This window comes from Xyrauchen texanus, chromosome 13 (assembly GCF_025860055.1).
Source record: "Xyrauchen texanus isolate HMW12.3.18 chromosome 13, RBS_HiC_50CHRs, whole genome shotgun sequence".
Lineage (NCBI taxonomy): Eukaryota > Metazoa > Chordata > Actinopteri > Cypriniformes > Catostomidae > Xyrauchen > Xyrauchen texanus.
In genome coordinates this window covers 16916989-16942763 of record NC_068288.1, presented here as the reverse complement: position 1 = coordinate 16942763, position 25775 = coordinate 16916989, and the positions used below count along the sequence as shown (strand labels likewise).

General features: G+C 37.2%; 1 protein-coding gene across 1 annotated transcript in view; it reads right to left on the bottom strand.

The window, feature by feature from the left end:
* The window catches only part of atad5b (ATPase family AAA domain containing 5b), a 36252-nt gene that overhangs the window by 9654 nt on the left and 823 nt on the right, over window positions 1-25775 (bottom strand). The window contains exons 2-11 of the mRNA XM_052141171.1: window positions 25426-25576; window positions 11812-12217; window positions 11342-11430; window positions 11067-11212; window positions 9047-9200; window positions 8714-8884; window positions 8178-8323; window positions 7887-7980; window positions 7722-7786; window positions 7350-7535 (exon numbers count right to left, since the gene is read on the bottom strand). Of these exons, the coding sequence (XP_051997131.1) occupies window positions 7350-7535; window positions 7722-7786; window positions 7887-7980; window positions 8178-8323; window positions 8714-8884; window positions 9047-9200; window positions 11067-11212; window positions 11342-11430; window positions 11812-12217; window positions 25426-25576 (1608 nt within the window). The remainder of the gene's footprint in view (window positions 1-7349; window positions 7536-7721; window positions 7787-7886; window positions 7981-8177; window positions 8324-8713; window positions 8885-9046; window positions 9201-11066; window positions 11213-11341; window positions 11431-11811; window positions 12218-25425; window positions 25577-25775) is intronic.

Below are 25775 nucleotides of genomic sequence, written 5' to 3'. Positions count from 1 at the left end.
AACAAGTGATCTGCTTATGAAGCAGATTATTTAACAGAATCTTCTCTATAACCGATATTGAGTTAGTGACAAGAGTGATACTTTAAAAAAAAAAAAAAAACAATTTCTAATTTGGAGAAATCTAAATAATGAGATCTAATAGGTAGGTTATATTTTATAACCAAATCTTCAAAAGACATCAGGAAATTTTCATTAAACAGATCAAAAGTCTACGTATCCTATGAGTATTCCAGATTTTAAATCCCAGATCTGAAATACTAGGCAGAAACACTGGATTATTATGGACCAGGTTCAAGTGGGAAGATGTGTCAGCCATGCCCTCTATCCAGCGTACAATAGACAAGGCCTTCAAAGTATTAAGCATGATTGGGTTGTTACATAATGCCTTAATTACCTTGGGATTACTAACAAATAAGTAAGAGAGCATGTTAGCCGTGAAGCCTCTAGGTCAAGCCAGATAGATTTAGGGTCCTCCCTTAACCATTCAGTGAAGAATCTGAGTTGGCAGGCAAGCTGGTACTTTAACATTTGGCAGGTCTAGTCCCCCCACATTGCTAGAGAGCTGCAATTTAAAACATTTTTGTCTTTTTTGATCCATCCATTTAGTTCCTTTATCACTTTGTTCGGCAATAAATTGGAATAATCTGTAATGGGTACAGCAGTCCTCCCCAGCCATGATAAAGGGAAAGTCGACAACCTAATTAAAACATTGCAAATTTGAGGGAAAAAGGGAAATTTTATGCTGTCTGTCTCCTGCCAAAACCCCAGTCATGGCTGTCTGCTCTCTTATCGCTTGAGTATGTGGCTCTATCGCTATAGCAAAGAGCAACAGAGAGAGGGGACAGCCCAGTCTAGTACCTCGAGACAAAGGAAAGACCTATGACCGTTAGTATTAACAGTTACGAGAGGAGCTGAATAATGTACACACACCCATTTATCATGTTGATTTCTTGCCAGATTGATAAAAATGACTCCAACTAAAGTATATCCAATCAGAATAAAGAAAACAAGAGTGCATGTAAACCAGCCTATATTAATTGTGTTCTAACTTTTCTCCGGGGTTCCACAGCTGTGGCTGATGGGACCTAGCCCCATACAAATAAATGAGCAAAGCAGAAACTGGAGTCTGGGTTCATTATTATGCTGCAGCATAAGTCTAGATATACGAGTTAGTATTAGAACGAAATCGCTAGCGTGTAGAGACAGAAATACAATTCTCAAAACTGAGTGAGTATTGTCTGGGGGCAGGACAACGCCAATCTCACAGGAGGATGCAGAGTTGTAATGCCCTGAGGAAGTGCCAGCGATCTGCGAAACTAGGAGGCCAGCAAAGGTTTAAAGACTTTAGAGACTTAGGTCTACCAGGATCAATATTAGAATTTTCATAACAGGATAGAATAAGGGTATCAGTGTTGACTTTACGAGAAAGCTCAGTGACATTTAAAAGCCATCTTACGTTGTGACTAGAACTTCAACCCTTAATGAAACCTGTTTGGTCTTCATTAATAATAAAAGTATTTTCTCCAGCCGCAATGCAAGGATTTTGGAGAGCAGCTTTAAATCTGCACTAAGCAAAAGCGATCAGCTTATAGGACCCACAGTTCTCTGGGTCTTTTCTCTTTTTGAGAATAACTGGTGCTGGCCAGTTGCAATTAACTGATTGGGGCAACATATTTGTCATAAATTAATGGTCAAATAAAGCTAATATGGGATCTATTAACAGATGCTCAAATTCTTTATATATCTTCACATGCAAGGCCATCCGGTCCTGGAGATTTACCAGACTACAAGCTATGTTGAGCAACTAGGGCTTCCTCCCTTCCTTGAAATGGGAGCATTCAGAACTCTTCTCTCTTCATCAAATATACTTTGGAGTGTTAGACAGTAAATACAATTTTCCATAGAACTACACTGTTGAGGGGACTATTCAGTGCATTGCAAATTGGAATAAAACTGTCTAAATGTAGTATTTATGACACAGGAATCAAACGATTGAATTCCATTCAAGTCCGTAATAGAAGTTATAAATTCTGGATCAGATTTCCTCAATAAATGAGCCAAGTATTTGCTAGGTTTTGTATCGTATTCATACAACCATACAACCTTTGCTTAGAAAATAATATATTAGTGTAAGCCTGATGCGATAACATCCAAGGAAGCACGTATCACACACACAGTTTCTCTAGATTAACAGGAAATGGATACACACGATCGTCAGTAAACGTTTTAAGCTGTAGTTCTAAATGATCCTGCCTCTCTCACGGCTTCTAGTCCTATGATATAGGCTTTGCAAGTTTCCCACAGCAGGGATGGGTCATCCATAGACTCTGATTTAATTAATATCTTGAACTCAGAATTGAAATATGAAAGAAAATGGTCATCTTTAAACAATAATGTACTAAATCTCCAATGCTTGGCAGGTTTTGGATGATCTAGTACAACTGCAGCATGATCGTTAACAACAATATTACCTGTAGTACAGTGGGAGACGGACATCATTGTACTCAGAATAAAAAATTATTTGATTCTAGTATGATATAGTGGAAGTGGTGGTGGCGTAGTGGGCTAATGCACACAACTGTTAATCAGAAGGTCATTGGTTCGATTCCCACAGCCACCACAATTGTGTCCTTGAGCAAGGCACTTAACTCCAAGTTGCTCCAGGGGGATTGTCCCTGTAATAAGTGCACTGTAAGTCGCTTTGGATAAACGCATCTGCCAAATGCATAAATGTAAATGTAAATATAGGGGGCAAGTAAAAAGTAAATCCTGTTTGTATGCCAGACATCTAAATATCCTAACTTCTCAAATAAATTAGATAAAGTATTATACTGCTTAGTGGGAATGGAGTTCTTGGCAGCTAGTCTATAAAGCTGGGGATTCATCGAACAGTTATGGTCCATTTCCACCCGGTGGCTTTCGGAAACAATGCAAAGTGGAAACATGCATTTAGCATTTTGACTAAACAATTTCCAAACAATTTGGGACTATTTAATAGTCTGTTGTAAGAGCCACACAGGAGTATCACCTAGCACATGAATCACCTAGGAGGAGTATTTTAAAGTTCAGAGACTGCAGTATAAAAAAAATCTAAATGGCTGACTCCCTGTTGGGCGGACCTAATGACTATAATACTAGAGCTACAGAGGCCGTCTACATGCCCCCCTGACAACTTTTGCTCTGCCCTAATGGCTGATTATCTCTGATGAGAAAAAAATTTCATGAAACTGGGAAATGTCATGAAAAAGTGCCTAAAAACACCAAATACAGGAAGAAAGGAATAATAACAATTAATACGTTGCTATGGCAATAGTATTTAAGATATTAGCAGTGTCTTGACATTATTCCAAATAATTTTGAAGCAATTCATGTAATCACAAGAGGGCTATTTCAAAGTCTGTTTAAAGTGATATACTTCCTGCTGCCAGTTGGTGGCGCTATGACCATGACCCATAATAGCCACATCAAAGCAATCAGCCCTCATTACCAAACATAGCTGAATTTTCATAAAAATTACACAATGCACACAGAAGATATAAGGCACTTCCTGTTTTCCATTTTTTGGCAAAAATGTATTGCTTCACCATGGCGACGTCATTCAAAATATTAAAAAAAATCTGTTTGAAATATCGCATATTCAATATCTTTGCATAATATTGCCTAAATTTGGTGCCCTGCAGGCTTCATTTACCATCTCACATGTGGCTTTGACAACTGAACATTTAGTCCACTTTGTAGAAAATACAGAGATATATATCATCTATCGCCATTTAGCCTAAAATACAGAGATAAGATTTTTGGTCCATATCACCCAGCCCTAGCTCGAACCTCAAGTTACAATTCATAGACATCTTTCTGCTTGCATCAAGTATCCTCTGCCGATCTGCAAAGTTATGCAAGCGCATAAGTTAAGTTTGCCGGAACCGGAAACACTTCTCTTATTCTTTAACTCTGTTTTAAAGTGAATGACATCTATGCTAATTGTATTCTATTTCTTTCCCTGTCTAAACCTTGGGATTATATACTGATGTTACCAGAGCCTGAGAGATCCATCTCCAGTCCTACCTTTATCTGACTCCCACTGTGTCAGCCAGACTTCACTTCAGTCTAGGGCTGGGCGATATGGCCAAAATTGTTATTACAATAATCTTTTTCATATTGTTCGATATTTATCACAATATACATTTACACATTGCACTTTCTTTTTTTTAAGTTGATGGAAGAAAAAATAAATTCTAAACAGTCAAAATAGTCTCTACAAAACTGCACAGGGGGTCCAGAGATAGCCAAAGCAGTGGGGTCTGCGAGATCTTTTACCAATTTTACCGTCTTTTACCGTCTATCAATTGAAAATGAATGTTAAAAGATCATCTGTTTGTTCTAAATCATAGTGACAGCAGTCCAGTATTTGTTGGAATATTTTTACATTAAAATGAAATATTTTTTATATTTCTTTATATTCAGATATCCAAGTATGGGGCATAGAAGCTCTTGTGACTGTGGAATAATGCTGAATGTGGGTTCAGGGGTGTCCCGAGATAAAATTTAGAAAACGTTTTAAAAAAAAAATTTGTATATTTTCATTAAAGTGAGAGACTAGTCTACCAACTAGTAATTTTTGTCTTTCCTTATCCATTCCAGACATCTAATTAATTTTGACTAAATTAGAACAGAAATCGATTTGATTATTCGATTTGTTTATTATTAAAGGCTCGTAACATGCTGATTAATAAAGATACATTTTGAAGGGAAAAATGTTATGGTCTAAAAGGTGCTTTGATACCACGTTAACTCGTGCGCCGCTTCATGTCTACACACATGCAGGGAAAAGAGGCAACGCGTGCGGACCAGGACAGGGTAGAAATGAAGCATGTTTGTTGCTAGAAAACAATATTCAAGATTACAGCGCAGAAAGATCAGAGCTGTTGTCCACATCACTGTTGTTCTGTCGCGTTCTTCACTAGAGATGATGAGAGGGCGCAACCGTTGTCATGAAGTCTTGCGGTGCGGATGGAATCAATCCGGTGTCCGACGTAAACTAATTGTTAGCAAGGCAGCTAGCATTATCAAGTTCATCCAGTCTGATGCTACGTTACCACTGGCACGTTGTGAGTGAAGCTGAAAGCATTTTCAATTCATTCCTATGAAAGCAGAGCGTCATGCTCGCAAGGTGGATCATAGGATTGGCAGCGGTTCGGAACAAGCTCTCTCCTAGCGCTGTGAGCGCCTTTGAGAGGATTTCGTCCACCCCAGTGGAAACGCAGCCTGAGAAAGCTGAACCGCTTGTGTTTTAGCGACACGCAGTATATATAGAAAATTCCTCAATAGCTTATCGTGGATTTTCTTTATCGTGATATATATCGATATCGTTTTATCGCACAGCCCTACTTCAGTCTGCTAAAACGGACTTCACAGGGGATTATATTCATTTATTTCTGTTATAGCATCATTTCATGTATTGCTGCTTTGAAACAACACCGGTTGTGAAAAACGCTGTACAAATAAATTTGACATGACTTTAATATTGATCTGTTTCTCACCCACACCCATCATATCGCTTCTGAAGACACTGATTTAACCACTAGAGTCTTATGGATTACCTTTATGCTGACTTATGTGTTTTTGTAACACCCATTCACTTGCCAAAAGAGTTGAGAAATTCTTCAAATAATCCTCATTTGAGCTCAGCAGATCAAAGACATACACATCTTTAATGGCATAATGGTGAGTTGAGAGAATTTACATTTTTGGGTGAACTATCCCTTTAAGGCTGCTTGGTGCAGGCTAATTAATGAACTTGAGTTGCAATGTTATAGGTTAAATATTCTTAAGTGGCAATTATGTTTAAAGCTAAAATGTGTAATTTCTTCACCATTACTTTGCAAAATGTAAAATATTTTCAAACAGCTTTTCCAAATACCCACCCCAAACTCATGCCACTGGTTGAGTCAATGTTGCTGTGTCAGGCTGGACAGGCCACTCAAAAAAAAGCTAATATTATAGTGCCACCAGAGGATGCGCTCAAAAAATTGTATCCATCACTCTGACGGACTGAGTTGTAAAATTTCCGTCATGGTCTTTTTTTATCTGTCATACTTCTTTTCATTTCATAAACAATGAAGCTACATTCAGGTGTGTAGCATCCATTATAATGGCATACACAGTACATATCACATCTATTAGATTTATGACTGAAATGCAAGCAGTTTGAATCATGAGTTCTAGGCTGAAAATTCTACCCATCAATAAACCACTGCGATAAAACATGATTTTGAAAAACAAATAACCGCCTAGTCGGAAAATTTGAAAAGTGCAAACACTCATGTACAGACAGATTTGGCCAAAAGAGAGGCATATACGACAAGAAGTAAACGGTGATGTGTCAGTCAATGGTGATGGCCCCTGTCCACGTGTGATCAGATCACATTAAATGCATGTTGATAGGTTTACGTGTTTTTCTTGTTTATTTTTCATGTCAAAATGAAGGAAAGCATTTGAAATTGTGTCAATGTTAAAAAAAAAATGTTAAATCAGTTAACGCATCCCCTGAGAGCCACTGAGACAGTGTTTACAATGAGGAAATCAACCTAAGAATGGCTTGCATACAGTTGTATCAGCACATTAAGCTGGGAAAGAAGTATTTTAAAATCAAAAAGGTTACATATCTGCTTTAAATGTCCAGCGACACTTTGATAAAACATAACAAATTGCAAAAAAAAAAAACTCCTGAACACAAATACTTTTAGAAATATATCTCACTTCTGTTGTTCCTCACAATGCAAGTAAATGGTGAGACCTTTGAAGCTCTAAAAGCACAAAGGCAGCACAAAAGTAATCCATATGACTCCAGTGGTTAAAATCCATCTCTTCAGAAGTGATGTTACAGGTGTGTGGTGAGAAAGAGATCAAAATATAAGTATAAAAATATATTTTTTACTCCAAATCTCCACTTTCACTTTCAGATGGAAAAGTGAAACTAAACAGGCACCATATGTGGCTTTCAGATGGAAAAGTTAAGAAAAAATGCCAAAAATTTCGATCTGTTTCTCATCCACACCTATCATATCGCTTCTGAAGATATGGATTTAACCACTGGAGTCATGTGGATTACTTTTATTTTTCCTTTATGTGATTTTTGGAGCTACAAAAGGTCTGATCACCATTCACATTCACTTGGACCATTTTTTTCAAAAAATCTTTTTGTTCTGCTGAAGAAAGTAAGTCATACAAATGGGTAAATGAGTAAATGACAAGAGAATTTTCATTTTTGGGTGAACTATCCCTTTAAACAAAACACAACAGTAGAGGTCTGAGTAGTAAAGTATTAATAATGACATTCTGGGACTCACTTTGAGTGTGTTCTTGAGAAATTGTTGTTCTGTGGTCCCTCCGCCACTACAGACCCAGAACTGAAGCTGGAGAATACTCTGTCTGATATCCCCTTTATTTTGACACAGCAGTAAGGCCACATCATCTGGATCAGTCCACATGTTCTCCACCACGCACAAACACTGCAGATAGCTCCTGATGGTTTGCTGCTCATTGTTAAGAGTTTAAAATGATACAACAGAAAAGATAATGCCATAGAAAGCTTCAATAATTGTGTCAATAATTTGTTTTAATTGGGACTGATCTTTTTATTTGATTTTATCTAAAAGGTAGACCATAGAGTCCAATCTCTGTGCTTACAAATATATTTTTCACATATATAATTTTCTCACCAGTGAAGGGGTTTTGAAATGGACTTCATCAAAATGCCCCTTAAGTCTTCCACTAAATAATGGGTCTGTGAGAAAGAAACAAACAAATTAATCTTCATAAATCCTAAAAAAAAAAAAAGAATAATTTTTGTTTTTTTTTATTGCTTTTAATCAAGGAAGCGTCACCACTGGTTGTGAGTATTATGGGTCTTTTGGTAGTGCTCATGAATGTTTTAATAGCTGCAAGAAATCCAACATCTTCAGGGAAAATGACATCAACCTAGAGGACATAGTAAACATTCAATTGTAAGCACATTAGAAAATAGAAACAAATATGTTTGTTTGTTTTTTCAGTCAGAATGATTAGCTTTAAAGATTAATTAAAAAAACTTCTCTGATGCATTCATGTTCAGTCAGGATGGTGAAGATACAAGTCAAGTTTATCATCTGCTTTAGCATCAACAAAATCTTCTTTACCTCCTCAAATAATATAAGTGACATGGGTATTGTCCTGCTTTGTCCAACAGTCATAGGGTCTTTAGAGGGATCTGCTGTCTCCTGTTCACTGTTCTTAAAGCCAGACCCCGATTCCTGAATTGGGTCAGGTTTTGGTTTGACAGCATCTGTTATATTCAGATATGTGATAGATCATTAAAATAACACCATTAGTCATAAAAGTATGCAGTACCTACTCAAATATTTCCCATACAATAACAGAATTGCTTACTTATTTAGCCTAGGCAAAGCAGAAGCATCTGCAAAATGTTTTAATGAACCACGCCCTGAGTTCCTTTAAACAGGGTTCCAACATTTATGTCCATTAAATTTCCCTGATTTTTCCATTTTTATTTATTTATTTGCTGGAGAATGTTTTTATAGACTGCACTCATAAAGATATACTGTATATCCACTACAGAAATATATGTGACTTTTTAAAAGATTTACCCAATTTCCACAACTTTCAAGACCTGGAAATCCCTAATTAATCTGTTATTTCCAGGCTAAACACTTACTATGTGTGTGCCAGTCAGAACCATCAGAGGTTTTGCCTGCAGATGTTTTGCAATTCATTTTGAAGAACTGTGTGATTTTTATTGGCTGTGGTCTACTGATTTTAGAGGAAGCACGAGAACTTCTAGAAGCCTCCTTGGATGACAGAATAACCTTTCTATGGGCTGTCTCACCTATGAAAAAAGGGGAGACATGTTTTCAATTATGGGTTCAGTAAACAACAGCTTTTTATGGTTTAAGGTCATGCATCTGAGACTCTTGCATTTATTTTCAATTACCATCTTTAAGGACAATTTGCGCTACATAAACTACAATGTACATCAGAGTTGACTCACGAGAAGGACTTTTCATATTGAAGGTGTGGACATGAGGTTTACTTTTGCTTTGGTTATTTCTCTGTACAGCCACCTGATGAGACTGAGTGGCTTCTGTCAACTGGGAGAGGATAAGTCGACCACTGCGCAGGACTGAACTATTCACCTCGAACACCTTTGTAACCATGGAACACAAAAGGAAGATGTCATTATGGCTGATTTCCCAGACGTTTTCAAGTTCCATTGATTTCTTGTCAAGCACCTTTTGTCAAGCAACAAAATCACGTTCCATCGCACGTGGTATCATGAAGGCCTCTTAAATAATATACTGTATAAATGGAACATAATATAATAATGTGAGAACATGTCTTTTTCTTTAAGCACAAAATAAATCCTATTGGTTATGATTTGTCATGATAGAATGTTAACAACAAACAAATTACAGTGACAGGTAAAATACATTTTTAACATTAAATAAATCATATAATCATTTATTCCACTCCCAAAGCTTTGAAATTATATATATTTTTTTATTTAAACCAGTTGTCAATAAATTGGGGGAAAAAATATTGGAGCAAATATTGCCAAACTTATGTTCCATCAACTAATCCTACATTTAACCTGTTGATACGCACCCCCTTTTTGAGCACAAACCATGGAAATAACATACATGAACTTAAAGGGTTGTATTTACTGGACCCTTTGGAGTATGGACACAGTTGTAGTATCTTTTGAAAGAAAACACTTTGGGCTTTAGTTCCCAGAAATTAATATAGGTTGTTATTTTTTTTTTTTAAGTTAGAGAAGCTGAAGTTTATAGTAAATGGAAATATTTTGTGCTAAACATGTTTTTATAATCTCAAAACTATAATAAAAGTGCCAAGACAACCCAGAAATACAATGTTCTCAAAGCCAGAAGTCTAAAGAAGTTGTGTTTCAAATTTGAAGATGATACTAACAAAAACTGAGGTTCCTGCAAGCTTTTTTCTCTGTAAAATCACTGCCGGTGTAGAGTAAAATTAAAGCTCTGCCTTTCAAGACGACACAAAATCTATTATGAATACAACTATGCCGCATTTTTAAAAATAGACATGACACATGCTCATTTTGTTTATGAGACTCTAATATATAAGATAATATACCGTTTTACAACATGTATGCTGCTCAGATTGCATAGTTTGTTGAAGAATGATGACGAAGGGTAAATCTTTCAGGTGAGATCTCATTTAAACAATGGAGAATATATCAATATTTCTCAGATTTTTGTTCACTTTTTTGGACAAAAAGTTCTATTGGATGTTTTTCAATGAACGCTCGTCATGGACAATTGAACCAAGTGTGGCGAATTGGATTCATCTGGCGATTGCGTTTTCATAACAAAGGTATGAAGTCCTGTTTTGATATTGCATGTTTTCTGGCACAAATAACTAAATTGCTGTTTCTGGAGCATTGGTATCGTGAAACAGAGATCGGATATCAATGTTGAACCCTTAGACCTTTGAAAAGATGTATAATTTGTTAACATTAATTACACTTATAGACGGTAAATTATATAATAAATGTAAGCAGAGTGACGTCACCACCGCATGCGGGGGAATTGCATATGAACAGGTTAATATGTTCATCCATTTGTCAATTTAGATGGAAGTCTATAGATTTTATGGAACCCAAGAATCACATCACATTTACAATGACACTCCAACTTTGTGCTTCAGCCTAAGAATACATTTAAATAAAACACAAAAAATATAAAATATGGAAAAATAATTAAAATGTTTGTTTCATGTGTTCCAACATAAGAAGACAACATAGATAATATTGTGTTTTAACATTGTTGCAAGAGAGGCTGAAATTTAAGTGGTGCTGTGGCTAGATCACGCAAGTGAGAAGAATAGTTACAGAATGCATTGTTTTTAATTCTTTTTTGCAAATTACAGAGAATTCAAGCACTTTCAAGGCCCTTGTGTCCAATATTCAGGTTCTTTCAAGGAGCGTGGGAACCCTGTTATTTTCATAAATGCTGTAAATATTGCACTGATACCTTGAATCCAAGTTCCTGTGCACAAGCATACACAGCAGCTGTTTTGCCCACTCCTGACGGGCCAATTATCAGCATTGTGTTACACAGCTCCTGTTCTTGGTCTATAGATACAGTATCACCCTCAAAATCACCACAGTCCCATGATTCTACAGAATGAAAGATATAAAAATTATTACACAATTATCAAGTACAGAAAATTCTTTTTTGTAAAAACAGCATAAAGTCACATTAGAGACCTTATGAGTAATACTGGATAAAACTGACAGGTACGTTACCATTACTGTTTTCTTCCTCCATCCTCCTTTCTTCTTCTCGTCTTCTCCTTTCCTCAATGTCTGCTCTTATTTTCCATTCTTTTAGCCAGCTGGCATTAGAGGCAGGAAAACAAGAGTTATACTTCTGTTTCTCAGTCCCATTTATTTGTGGTGCTTGCCATTGGCAATATTATTGCTGCTCATATTTGGGGATAGAGGTTTGTTCTTCCAAGCATTAAACTTTGGCACGTCACTTGTGATGTATCACGAACAATATCTCAAATCATGCGTTTTGTTGGGGAAAGGGGTACTGTTATTTTAAAGCAATCAAACTTACAAAAATCCCTCAGACTTACATTGCAGGAGGGACCTGAGCCATATCTAGGGACCAGAACATCATAAAAACTTAGGGGTGCAGCTTTTGCGACTTGATTCAGTAAGCACCACCCACCAATCATCCAGACATCCCTAGGAATGTGCTAGCATTTTACCTGTGTAGTTGCCCAACTGATGCAGAGTTGCCAATAACTTCACTAGATTGTCGAGGCAGATATTTATCGGTCCAGAGGGCACCCTCTCCTTGAAGACAACCATGCAGTGGGTCTTGTAGTGGATGAACGGTCTCATTCTGTTTTGGTTCAGTGACTACAGCACAGAATACAGATTGTTGCTGTCTGCATTTTGTTCTGCTTAGTCTGTTCCTAGAGTTTGCATAAGACTGAGCCAGAGCATCTGAAAATCGCTTTGAATCCAACTTAATCATGTTTCTGTTCAACTCTTGGTTTGTCTTGTGACGTTTGGATATCACTTCAGAAGACTGCTCTTCCAGCTCATTTTTTCTTTTTTTATGGACATAGGCAGCTGAAGAATGCTTGGAATCTTCAGTTTTTTCCAACTCTGAAAGTGAATGGTGGAACAGAATATCAAAATGGACAAACTTGCATCATTAGAATAAAAAAATAAAAAAACATTATGCTGACAGCACTGGAAGCCCAACTTATTTGACCAGACATCCCAGTAAAATAGTGAAAGACACAATATTACAAGCCATTTCCCACATCCCAATGGAGTTGCAGTCAAGACGTCATCAATCCGGAATGATGATTCGTTTGATTGATAAAACAAATATTTTTGGAGTTTATTTTTTAAGAAATACATGCTCATATTTTATTGTCCACCACCAGATCAAATTATTTACACTTTTTAAAGCTACACTATGTAAGATTTTTTTTGTTAGAATTTAAAAAAAACAAATAAAATAATTAATGAGAAAGTACACCAACAATATGTCTTCCAAACTATGGTATAATAGTATAATAATGATTTATATTTTAGAGCTGTTGGGATGGATTTGGTGGGAAATTGCAAATTTACGTCAGTCATTTGTGCGTGTTTACATCATGTATGTAAATAAAGAAAAGAAGGTCTGGAGTTACTACAGCGCATGTATATGTGCGGAGATAGGTGTGGTAGTAGTTGAAAGCTGAAAGCTTGTAGCCACAACAAATGAACATGGATCATTCAAAAATGCAACCCTCTCCCAGCAAGAGATACTTATTTCTATGGATGCAGAAAAAGCCTTTGATAGGGTTGAGTGGGATTACCTCTTCACCACTCTGGAAAAATTGGGATTTGGTTCGAATTTTATTTCATTTATTAAACTACTATATGCCCAACCTCAAGCTTCTAAACAAACAAATAATAATAACTCCAGTTATTTTCGATAAGTCGCTCTACAAGACAGGGTTGCCCTCTTTCACCCCTGCTATTTGCTTTAGCAATAGAACCCTTAGCAATTTCTTTACGGGCATCTAAAACATATGGTGGGATAATGAGAGGGGGGAAAGAACACAAAGTATCATTATACGCCGATGACCTGTTACTTTACATCTCCGACCCCTTACAATCAGTGCCAGCCATCATGTCAATTTTAGATAAATTTGGGAAAATCTCAGGGTATAAGATTAATTTCTCTAAGAGCATTATATTTCCGATCAATCCTAAGGCCCAGTTTGAAGCACTTTCATCTTTTCCTTTTAAATACCTAGGGATCACCATAACTAAATGTTTTTCTATGCTTTTTAAAGAAAATATTCTAAAGCTGTATGAACACACCCAATACATTTAAAAAAAAAATGGTCAAATCTTCCTCTCTCTTTAGCGGGTCATATTAATATGGTGAAAATTAGCATTTTGCCTAAATATTTATTCGTTTTCCAGTGTATCCCAGTTTGCATTAATAAATAATTTTTTAGAAACTTGGATAGAATAGTTACCCAATTTATTTGGAATAATAAAACCCCAGAATCAAGGAGATATATTTACAGAGGACAAAACCAAATGGTGGGATGAATCTACCTCATTTTCAGCTGTATTACTGGGCATGTAATATAAGAGCACTATCATTTGGTATACAGAAGGTGTCGATAGAGTGGTGCGATATGGAAAATATATCATGTTCACCTTCCTCTTGGCCAGCTTTAATCTATTCAGCCTTATCTGCCCCCCCTCCAACTCGACTGAATAACCAAGTGGTTTCCAACTCACTCAAAATTTGGAATCAGATTAGAAGACATTTTAAATGGCAGGCATGCTCTATTTTAAGCCCATTAACCGCTATCACCGCTAATCATTCTTTTCTTCCTTCCCAAATTGATTCAATATTTCAGACCTGGTCCAAAAAAGGGGTACGTTCCTTCCAAAATATGTTTATTAACAAATGCTTTCCAACATTTCAGCAGTTGCAACAGATGTTTGATCTACCTAGTTCACATTTCTTTAAATACTTACAAGCTCGCAGTTTTGTCCAAAATAATTTTTCATCATTTCCTAATGAGCCGTCAACCTCTCATATGGACTCAATGTTCTTAGAGAATCCATCTACCAAATGAGGAATATCCATCATATACCAGTACAATAAACTATCACAGTTGGAATGTGATGTTTCATTGGAACATTTAAGAGCAGCATGGCAAGAAGACCTTGGAATAGATATTGCAGACTGTCAATGGGAAGAAGCACAAGAACGGGTTGACTCGTCATCTTTGTGTATTAGACATGGTTTAATACAATTCAAGATCTTACATAGACTTCATCTGTCTAAACTAAAGCTCTCAAAGATGTTCTCTTCGGTGGACCCATTATGTGATAGATGCGGTCAAACTCCAGCATCATTGGGACATACGTTTTGGAAGTGTCCAAAAATTAGTAATTACTGGATTTCAGTTTTCCAACTATTGTCAGAGGTATTGGGAAAACCACTAGACCCAAACCCAATTTTGGCCATTTTTGGTGTTAGTAGTTACAATGTGGAGCTGTCTAAAGGTCAGTGTATGGTGCTTAGAGTTGTTACACTCTTAGCACGAAGGTTGATTTGGCTCAATTGGAAACAACAAAATCCACCTCACTATTCTGCTCTGATTAGAGATGTTATGCACCACCTTCAACTCGAAAAGAATAGATTTTCTTTAAAAAAGAAGACTGATCATTTTCATACAGTATGGAAACCTTTTATTAATTATTTTAATAAGACAGCAATAATTGAACCCAATCTTTTATAGTTTTTCCTTCATATCATTATTTGTGTTAAAATATAATTTGTTTACATATGGAAGAATATTATTGTATACACTTAAGTTAATTTTGTTGGAATGTTTTTTTGTATTTTTTTTTTTTTTGTGCCAATGTAGAAAATGCGATAAAGAGAATGTTAAAAAAAAAAATAAAAAAATGCAACCGTCTGGGAAAATCACCCGTTTTCAAACTAAAGAAACCTTGAACCGAAAAGAGTCTGCAAGCAAAAAGGGAAAGCGACAGAGCCCGTAATAAACCACAAAACAACATCGGCTTGGCTTTTTGCAGAGGTGGCGACAACTCTGAGATCTTAAAGGATTTAAAACCAACCCAGAGATGGAGTTTTTCTTGCTTGACAGGTAAGATATTTTATTGGACCAGAAGTTAGCCAGGAAGCTCTCTTAGAGCGGTAGTTCATTAGATAGTGTTAGCTACTCTAATGGTGCATTTTATTATGGATTGTGGTACTGCAGTGCTTGATAAAATGTTCGTGGAAGGACAATGGGGGAAAAAAAATGTACTTAATGATGCAATCTCTAAACCAGTTACTAACTTGTCTATTTGCTTGCTAACTAGCTATAGAAGTTTCCACAGTTTGACTATCTGATATGACTAGCAATAGTTGTCTAATGTCAGCATTGCCTAACTTTTGTAACATTATTTATTTTGAAACAATAGTTTTCAATGAGTCAAAACAACAGCGGAAGATCTTCTACTTACCTGTTAATAAAATTGTGATGTCTGTTTTTTCTTCCTTCAGTTATTTGTTTTCTATTTAAATTTGTTTTTGAGGGGAGGGGCTGAGTTTTGTTTCAATTAGTGACATTCGCTCTGAAATCACATTTGTAATCGCCAAATTAGAGAATTGTATTTGACACCGAGGAGATGCACGCTTATTCAATTTCTGTGAAGTGATGAAATGATGAAACTAAATCTCAAAGGATTGGCATCATGAAAAATAATAGCTAGTGGGTTTAATCAGATCATTAATATAAGGTTGTATCATTTGCACCTGTAACCATAGTTACACTGGTACTCCTAAAATCCTCAGATTCATCCGTGCAGTAGAACAGTGCCAAAGTCCTGCTCACTTAATTACCAAAAGAGTGTTCATCCGCAAGTAACTTGCAGTTTTAAGCTTTAATCGCTAGAGGGACAAAAGTTACATAGTTAAAATATCGATATGAGAGTTAAAGTGGTCATGAAATAAACTTTTTTGTATAACTTCATTATCTTCCCTGAGGTCCAATTATAATGTTGTAAAATATTTTTGCACCCAATCAGTCAAAATTTCGTATTATATGATAATTACCCACCCTGTCTCTGTCTGAAACTCTTGGTTTTGCCTTGGCGGCTCTGGTAAATTTAAGATAATTTTGGTAAGATCATTTTTGACTGTCGTGTAGCTAATGAAAAGATGAAAACAACAATATAAGGGTTGTATACATTCCTGACACTGATTTGTGAAGGTTCGGATTGGAAAACCGTGGATTGTGTTTGTGTGGGTTTTGCGCTTGTATGCACAGCGTGGAGTTATAGTGTGTTACTGCCGTACGCTTCAGTCACCATCAATGAGGGTTTGGAGAACAAATGCTCCCGACTGCATTTTTTTATCAAACCCCTTGTTCAACTGCACATCCAGAGGGCTTGGACATGTCATTCAAGCCGAGATGAGCCACCGTGAGCGCTCCCAATGCATTGACAAATTTTTTCACTGCTTTTGCTTTGCCGTTCACCCAGGGCCTTTAGTTTCTGCCTCAAGCAGAGAGGTGCCACCCTCCTCGGCTTCTGTCACCATCACCGAGGGCCTGGAGGAACCGCTCCTCCTGACTGCATTTTCACTAAAACCCCCTGTTAAGACATCCAGGTGGCTCAGGCATGCCATTCAATCCGAGAGGAGCCACCCTCCTCGGCTTCAGTCACCATCATGAGGGGCTGGAGGAACCGCTCCTCCTGACTGCATTTTCACTAAAACCCCATTCAACTGCACATCCAAGTGGTTCAGGCAAGACATTCAACCCAGAAATAAAAAAATAAAGTATTTTATAAATAATATTTGCAGTCACTATTCAAAATATTTTAATAGCTCTAACAATTTTTTTTATACAACAATGATACATTTTACTCTTGAATAACAAATGTCTAAGAGTCTACTTTCAAACAAGCACAAGTTTGTGTTTATAGAACAAAGGGTTCAAGAACTGGAAGATCTTTACTTTGGGCATGTCGTTTTCAAGCTCATGCACAAAAAGAGGCCGGATGTTAAGAGGTTCAACTTCAACATAAATGTCACCGATCCTACTCTACCCACGGCGAGCGGGATTCTAACAGGGGATCCCCAGCTTGGAAGGTGAACGCACTAACAAGGAGGCTATAAAGCCATGGCCTCTAGCCTTGGTGTCTCTTGAAGGGGTCATGAAATGCTCTTTTTTTTTTGTAGTTTATCTTCCCCAGAGGTCCACTGATACCATTTTTTTGCATTAAAAGTCATATTTTTTTTGCATTAAAACAGTCATAATTTAGCAATACATAATCATTTTCCAACCTGTCTCAGGCCCTCTGTCTGAACACTTGGTTTTGGCCTCAGCTCCTCCTTTAAAACTCAACGTAAGGGCCCACTGTTCTGATTGGATAACATCGTGCAGCCCATCAAATTCAGCCATATTTCAAACTCAATCGGACGAGAATGAACAAACTCCACAAGACCACAACATTTATAGGGTTTACAGGTTTATAACGCGCATCCAAATATATAAAACTATTCATCTCAAGCACAACTGTTAACACTCACACCCTGTCTACACCTGACGCAAGAGTAATGTCAAAAGCAATAGAACCCATAATACTCAATGATGCTGTCTAATGTCTACCATGGAAGTGCCCTTTGCGGCGTGTCGCGGCGACAGTAAACAGATGTCTCATTCCAGTTTGCTATGGATGCACTGGTGCTACTACTACCAACAACACAAACAGTTTATAATGTTTGTGCCCAGTGTAGACAGCCTCAAGCCATTGCGTCGGGACAACGGAAGCGCCTGCTGTAAACAGTGTGCAACAAACTATCAAACACTCATGACATTCGAAATATTAATGAATGGAACTGTTTACTTGCATTTTTGATCTGGTCTAAGTGTTTTAACTTTCCCATCCTTCAATAACATTTACTTAGCAAAGCTTGAATCGTTTTATAACTTTTTAATAAGCAATCAGTTGATACGAGTCAACAAAACATACAATTCACGCTGAAATATGGTGAAGACATATCCACATTATGTACAGACATTTGATCGATGAAGATTAGGTCTGTCACGATAATTTGGCCGATGATTAATTGTCCAACAAATAATTGTGATTATGGTGATTAATGATCTGTTTTAAGGTGTGCTTTTTTGCAAGTGTGCTTCTTAAGACATTTTTACATATTTAACTTCAAATATATAAATAAAATAAAATAGGAATAAACTATGATTTCCTTTAAAGGCTTTAAAAACTTGTGAATGACATGAAAAATATCAAATAATGATTAAATATCAAAATATTTCTAAGTACTTGGTCAATTTTTCATTTACACCAAGTCATATTTATAAAAAAATAATTTGTTCACTTTCACGCATTATTTTAAACCCCAGTGTAAATAGCATCTGCCAAACAGTGCAGCTATTTGTGCCCCAGTGGTCTGGTGAAATGACAGGAATATACAACTAACAAAACATTACGTGTTGCTGCAGTGGCAAGGTGTGTAAAGACTGTGTGTAAATGTGTAGTGTTGTCCTGGCGCCCGTAGTTTGATTCTACTTTTTGTCACTCTTTTCCCCGTCTGATTTCCTTTTTCCACTCTTAAACTAATAAATAATTTATATAAATGTTGATTTCATTGCAGTGATTTGGTCATGGTGAATGTAGAGGAGTGCAAAGGGTTTGATCTGGAGGTGGGGTCTGTCGATCGCTCTCGTTCCCTCCCGCGGATCAACAATCAATTGTGTGTAGATTGCATCACTGTATTAGCCTACTAATATTGTAGTAACCATATTTTTTGGCAGAAACCCTAGTCTTAATGCAATTAGCCATGGTATTAGTACAGTAATATGATGGTTATATAATAACCATGGTTAATTTTGTGGTTACTGTAAATTTACAAATAACACCATGGTGAAACCATGTTCCTGTAGTAAAACCAACGTTATTTTTTCAAAGGTTAAGTTTAGGGGTTAATGTAGTGTGTCTGTGGGACTCTAAATAAACATTACAGTGATGCCCATATACTGTATGTTAGTATTTAAATATTAAATACTGGGAGCAAATAATATCTACCATTATTAGCACCAGGGTTGGGGTGCAAATAATATCTGGCACTATTTGGAATGAGGTGTAAATAGCATATACCATTATTTGCACCAGGATGCAAATAGCATCTGCCTTATTTTAATGCTCTGATTAAACCCACAAGCCATTATTTTGTTTTATCATTTAATCACTCCACAGAAATAGAGTAAGCGTGCATCTCCTCCTCTGTGTCAAATACACATTCTCTAATTTGGCCATTAAAATGTGATTGGAATTTGAATGCTCAATAATTGTGGATGTCTCAAATAACCAAGGTTAGAACAAATAAAATCAAATTGTTATTTAATAATCAAGACAGACCTAATGAAGATGCACACATCCAGTTTCCAGTAACGCACATTGCTGGAAATGTATTATAACTTTTTTGCCATTTTGGCAGCTCATTCCAGTTTGCTATGGATGCACTGGTGCTACTACTACCAACAACACAAACAGTTTATAATGTTTGTGCCCAGTGTAGACAGCCTCAAGCCATTGCGTCGGGACAACGGAAGCGCCTGCTGTATTTTCCATTAGGGATTAAGTTTTGAGTTCTGAAATTCACAGTATGTTTTTATAGTAGACAGAAAATTGTATTCCTCATGACATGACCCCTTTAATGCAAGGAGAGTGAGGTTGACACACTGCACAGATATCATGTACCAGCAGGCTATCGTTACATAAACACACACTGTTATGACTGCCTAACATCGTGCAACCATATTTTAAACTTAAGTCGGAAGAGAAGGAACAAGCTCCAAAACATTATAAAACTACATTTCAGAGTTCACACATAACACACATACAATGCTGTACAAGGCTTGACATTTAGTACTGTCATGTGCATTTCCTTCGGACAAGTAAATTGGTCTTAAGTAAAAAGTTCCTTGTCTGGAGACAAAAACAAAAGAAGGGATGTAAGAATGAAAAAAAAAAGAAAAGCCTCCATCGTCATCATTTACACCTATAGGGATTAAGAACAAAGTGCAGAAAGACATTAAATCATTACTCACATTACTCAAGCCTGTATGAATTTCTCTCTTCTGAGGAACAAAAAAGTTGATTTTGGGCAGAATGTTAGTCACAGTCACTATTCACTGTAACTGCATCTTTTTCCCCCATTAAATAAAAGTGAATTGAGACTAAAACTAACATTTTACCTAACATAATTTAAATAAAAAAAAATAATTATTAAACAAAATGTTAAAAATATATGGAAGAAAGAAAGTCAGACAGGTTTGGAACAACAAAGATGAGTAATGATGACAGAATTTTTGGGAACACTTTACATTCGTTACCATTAGATAATGCATTAGCTATCATGAACTAACAATGCACAGTCACCATATATAGTTACTGTGAAATAAATATATATATATATATATATATATATATATATATTACACACACACACACACATACTGTTCATTGTTAGTTCATAGTGCATTAACTAATGTTAATACATACAACTTCTTAGTTTAATGTATGAAAATGTATTAATATACTGTATGTTGGAATTACCATTAACCAAGATTAATAAATTATATAATAGTGGTGTTAATTGTTAGTTCATGTTAACTGATGTAGTTAACTAAATGTTAATTTATTTATAACATTATATTTATAATATTGTTTAATGCTTTGTCTGTCGATGGTGGGAAATTTGTATTTTAATGTGTAAAGCACTTTGTATTACATTTTGTTTGTATGAAAAGTGCTATACAAAAAGTGACGAGACAAAATTATATCTCTCCAACGTGGCGCGCTTGCGATGAAGACATCTTTGTTGATTATAACAGGAGCATTAGTTTTATTGCAACGCTCACTTATAGAGACGTGATACAACACCATTTGCATGTCCAATTAACAGATTTATACCAATTTATATATGTAAAATCTAAAATTCAGTAAATATGCGCTTCCCCACGACTCGCACTCACAAGCTGCTGAACGCGCACGAGTGAAGGTGAGAGGGCGACGCGATAGAGGGAATTTCCCCCCGCATTTTGAAAGAGAAACATGCGGGAATTATTAAAATGGCGCTCAATCCCCGCAATCCTGTGCTTTTGAGCTAACATGCACTACTGAGATTTTAATCAGGCTACTTGTCTGGTCAGGCAAGTCAAATTATCTTTAACTTGGCCATTCAAAATTGCACTTGTCCCAGACCAGCCATTCATTTCATCCGAATATATTAATCTGTTCAGCTCAAGCATATCAGCACCAAAAACGATCAAACAGTCATGACACTTGAAAAATCTTCTAGAATGAAACTGTTTACTCATGATTTTCCAATAAGGTCCAATAGTGTTTTTACTGCATCATCCATCGCAAAGACTTATTTGTATTATGACTGGTTCACAAATAAACCACGCTGATTTTGAGCTGAAAAACAACGCACATCCATAGTCCAAAACACGATGAACAAGACCCACACATTGCCAGAAACACATCAAAATGGTCAAAGATGTCCATCTAGAGCATGTTTAAATACACAAAACAATTAAAAATAATGCAAAAAATTGGGTGCAAGAATGAGCCCAATACTCACTTTTGCTCAAAACAACCAGAGGCAAAGCAGCTGAATGAAATGGAATGCAGAGTTGTAACTTTTTCCCCGCCCACTGGCACACGATCTTGGCACCAGTGGGCGGGGAAAAGGGTGCAATGACGCTGGTTGTGGGGTGTGTAAATGCAAAGAGCAATGTCTCGTGATGTCACAAATACATACCTTTCAAAACTAAATGTTTCAGCAGGGTGGTAAATATAAATGCTCATTTTCAAATCAAAATCAAATCCCTTTATTGTCACTCAACCACATACACAATTGCAACAGTGGGTGAAAGTCTTGGGTGCAGTTCCAAGCAACATAGCAGTATGACAATTACAAAAAACATCTGATTTACACAACACAATATACAACTAATAATATACAATATACACAAAATAAGACCGTATACAGTAAAAATAATATACAGTATAAAGCGCATCCGGAAAGTATTCACAGCACTTAAGTTTTTACACATTTTGTTATGTTACAGCCTTATTCCAAAATTTATTAAATTCATTATTTTCCTCAAAATTCTACAAACAATACCCCATAATGACAACATGAAAGAAGTTTGTTTGAAATCTTTGCAAATGTATTCAAAATAAAAAAACAGAAAAAAATAAAAAAATAAATCACATGTACTTAAGTATTCACAGTGTTTGCTCAATACTTTGTTGAAGCACCGTTGGCAGCAATTACAGTCAAGTCTTTCTGAGTATGATGCTACAAGCTTGGCACACCTATTTTTGGGCAGTTTCTTCCATTCTTCTTCGCAGGACCTCTCAAGCTCCATCAGGTTGGATGGTGAGCGTCAGTGCACAGCCAGTGCACAGCCATTTTCAGATCTCTCCAGAGATGTTCAATCGGGTTCAAGTCTGGGCTCTAGCTGGGCCACTCAAGGACATTCCCAGAGTTGTTTCTCATGGTCTGAGAGTCCTTCAGGTGCCTTTTGGCAAACTCCAGGCGGGTTATCATGTGCTTTTATTGAGGACTGGCTTCCGTCTGGCCACTCTACCATACACAGGCCTGATTGGTGGAGTGCTGCAGACATGGTTGTTCTTCTGGAAGGTTCTCCTCTCTCCACAGAGAAATGCTGGAGCTCTGTCAGTGACCATCGGGTTCTTGGTCACCTCCTTGACTAAGGACCTTAAAATCCTTTTTTTTTTTATTGATTTCATGTAATACTCTAATTTTCTGAGATTCTGAATTTGGGGTTTTCATAAGCTGTAAGCCATAATCATCAAAATTATATCAAATAAAGGCTTGAAATATCTTACTTTGCTTGTAATGAGTCTATATAATATATTAGTTTCACCTTTTAAGTTGAATTACTGAAATTAATGAACTTTTGCACGATATTCTAATTTTTCGAGTTTCACCTGTACATCTCAAAGTACATAACATAAAATATACACTGCAAATGGTAACAAAATCAGTATAAAAAATTATAAAGAAAAAAATTAATAAAGTGCCATTTAAAAAATAACAAATAAGATTGAAGTGTTACATTTTTTTGAGCTCAAAGAGTTTGTCCTCAATTTGTCCATTTACTCCCTTCAACTCCTCCTGCTTCTCTTTGGCCCGTCTTCTCATTGTGTTAGACTTTGTAATCAGCGTGGCCATTTTGGAGCCTGCAGAACTTTCTGCCTGTTCTGCCATTCGGTCTGCGTCACTTTCAAGTGACTTACACACCTGTAGAATGGCCCATGAATTGGGACCCAAAATAACGGTATTGAACGTGATGAGTGCCAGTCTGGTCAGTTGCCCAGTATCTGACATGCAGGTCCAACTGTTTATTGCGCTGTCTTTGTTGCGCTGTTCATGCTTTCGTCAAACATGATGACAAAGTTTCCCTGGTTAATCCGTGCCACAAGCTCCTTTTTCACATATGGAGCAATGCCAAATCGCACAAGATACGCCGTCTTGTCTCTGCCACAACTAAACGCGCGCGCACACTCGGAGTCCGGGAACATCGCCTGGAAGACGGTGTGAATGTCATCGTTTGACGTGTAAGATTGGTGGCGGCTAACTGTGCGTAAAACCCAGAGCACTTCTGCCTTTAACGTGGCTGTGTTAGAGAACGCACTGAAGGCAGAGTTAGACGCACTGGAGGTAGACGCAATAAGCCTAACATTACAAGTAGCAGGTGTACTTGTCTGAGCACTTGGTGATGGTGTTGTAAATATTTGAATAGGTAAACTACCCGACTGATCCGCAATGTAGCGCTTGTGTTTCTCACTTTTCGTGTGGGAATCTAGGGCTGTTTGACCCATTGTCCCCAACTGTATATTTTTTTTGCAGAGATCACATTGGGCCTCCCTCATGCCAGTTTTCTTCAACCAACCCTTATATTTATCATCCTCCAACCACTTGTCGTTAAACTGACATTTGCCCATAATGTCACTAAGCGTTTCGCTAACTGGCTTACCAACTCTTTCTCCCGCTTTCTCCTGCTCGCGCCCGCTCAATCTCACTCTGCAACCACTACACTTCCTCCAGTAGCCTTCTAGTTCTACGGAATGCAGATGACACTCGCAAAGAACAAATGCTGCCCCTAAAGGTGCGCTGGTCACTTATAAAATTGCGGTTAAAAAAATACACGAAACCAGATGGAGACATTTCACTCGCTCAGTGAATTGGGAAATTTAATACCTCCCTTTCGAAAATTCAAGACATTCCAGACAATTTAAGACTTTTTTAGGCCTTAAAAACAGAAAGTTGTATTTAAGACTTTTTAAGGATCCGCGGGGACCCTGAATAAAGTGTGGTGCTGATATTTGTATTGTGAGCACGAGTTCAAAAGTCTGTTTTCTTGGGGGAAGAAGCTGTCATCAAATCGGCTGATGCGGGTCCTGATGCTGCAATACCACCTGAATGAGCAGTGAGAGCAGCCCATGGCTCGGGTAGCTGGAGTCTTTGATGATCCTCCATGCTTTTTTCACACACCGCCTATCATAGATGTCCTGGAGGGAGGTAAGCTCACCTCTGATGATGTGTCTGGCACTTCGCACCACCCTTTGCAGGGCTTTGCGGTTAAGGGTGGTGCTGTTGCCGTACCAGGCAGTGATGCAGCTAGTCAGGATGCTCTATGGTGTAGAGCCGTGTGAGGATGTGGTGGTTCATTCCAAACTTCCTCAGCCATCTCAGGAAGAAGAGGCGCTGGTGAGTCTTCTTCACAATGGCCTCAGTGTGGGCAGACCATGTGAGTTCCTCAGTGATGTGGACACAGAGGAACTTAAAGCTGCTTACTCTCTCCACCAATGCTCCATTGATGGTGATGGGGCTGTGTTTTCTGAAGTCCACAAGCTCCTTGGTCTTACTGACGTTGAGGGTGAGGTTGTGCTCCTGACACCAGCGTGTAGACTGGGGAGGAAGTTTTTAGTTCTGATATTTACAGTATGTTTTTAATAGTACAGTTACCTCTCCATTTCATGACACCTTTAAAGTTTAGGTTTGACTCGTTGTGTGTCAAAAGACACACATGTATGTTGTATTGTAGCTTGATGAATTGTAGCTTCTATTCTGAACAAAATGTTGTGAATTAAAACAAAGGCATTAATAAAAATCACACAAGCTAGATTCAAACCATGATTGCCACATACAAGCACCACCACTCGTCATGTCATCTGATCACCCTAGACTTGACCATATGTCTTACCGAAACCAGAGCGTCCCTCCTCAGGTGCAGTTCTCTTCTTCAGGAGAAGAGAGTAGAACGTGTGGACAGGGAACTGCAAACTGAGCTTCTGAATCTCTTCCAGCATCTCACTGCAGATTTCATTGGTAAATTCCTTTCTCCAGCCAGATCTCTGTGAAACAGTGCGACACATAAAAAAATAGACATGATTGAGCAAACTGACTGTCCAACTGCACTGGACAATATAATCAGAACATAAATGTTATTTTCCCACCTATAAACAAAATTTCACTCATAAATAACTTGTTTGTTTTATTCCTACAAGCTCAAAAGACATTTATTATACAAATAATTTTTAAATCAAAGAGCAT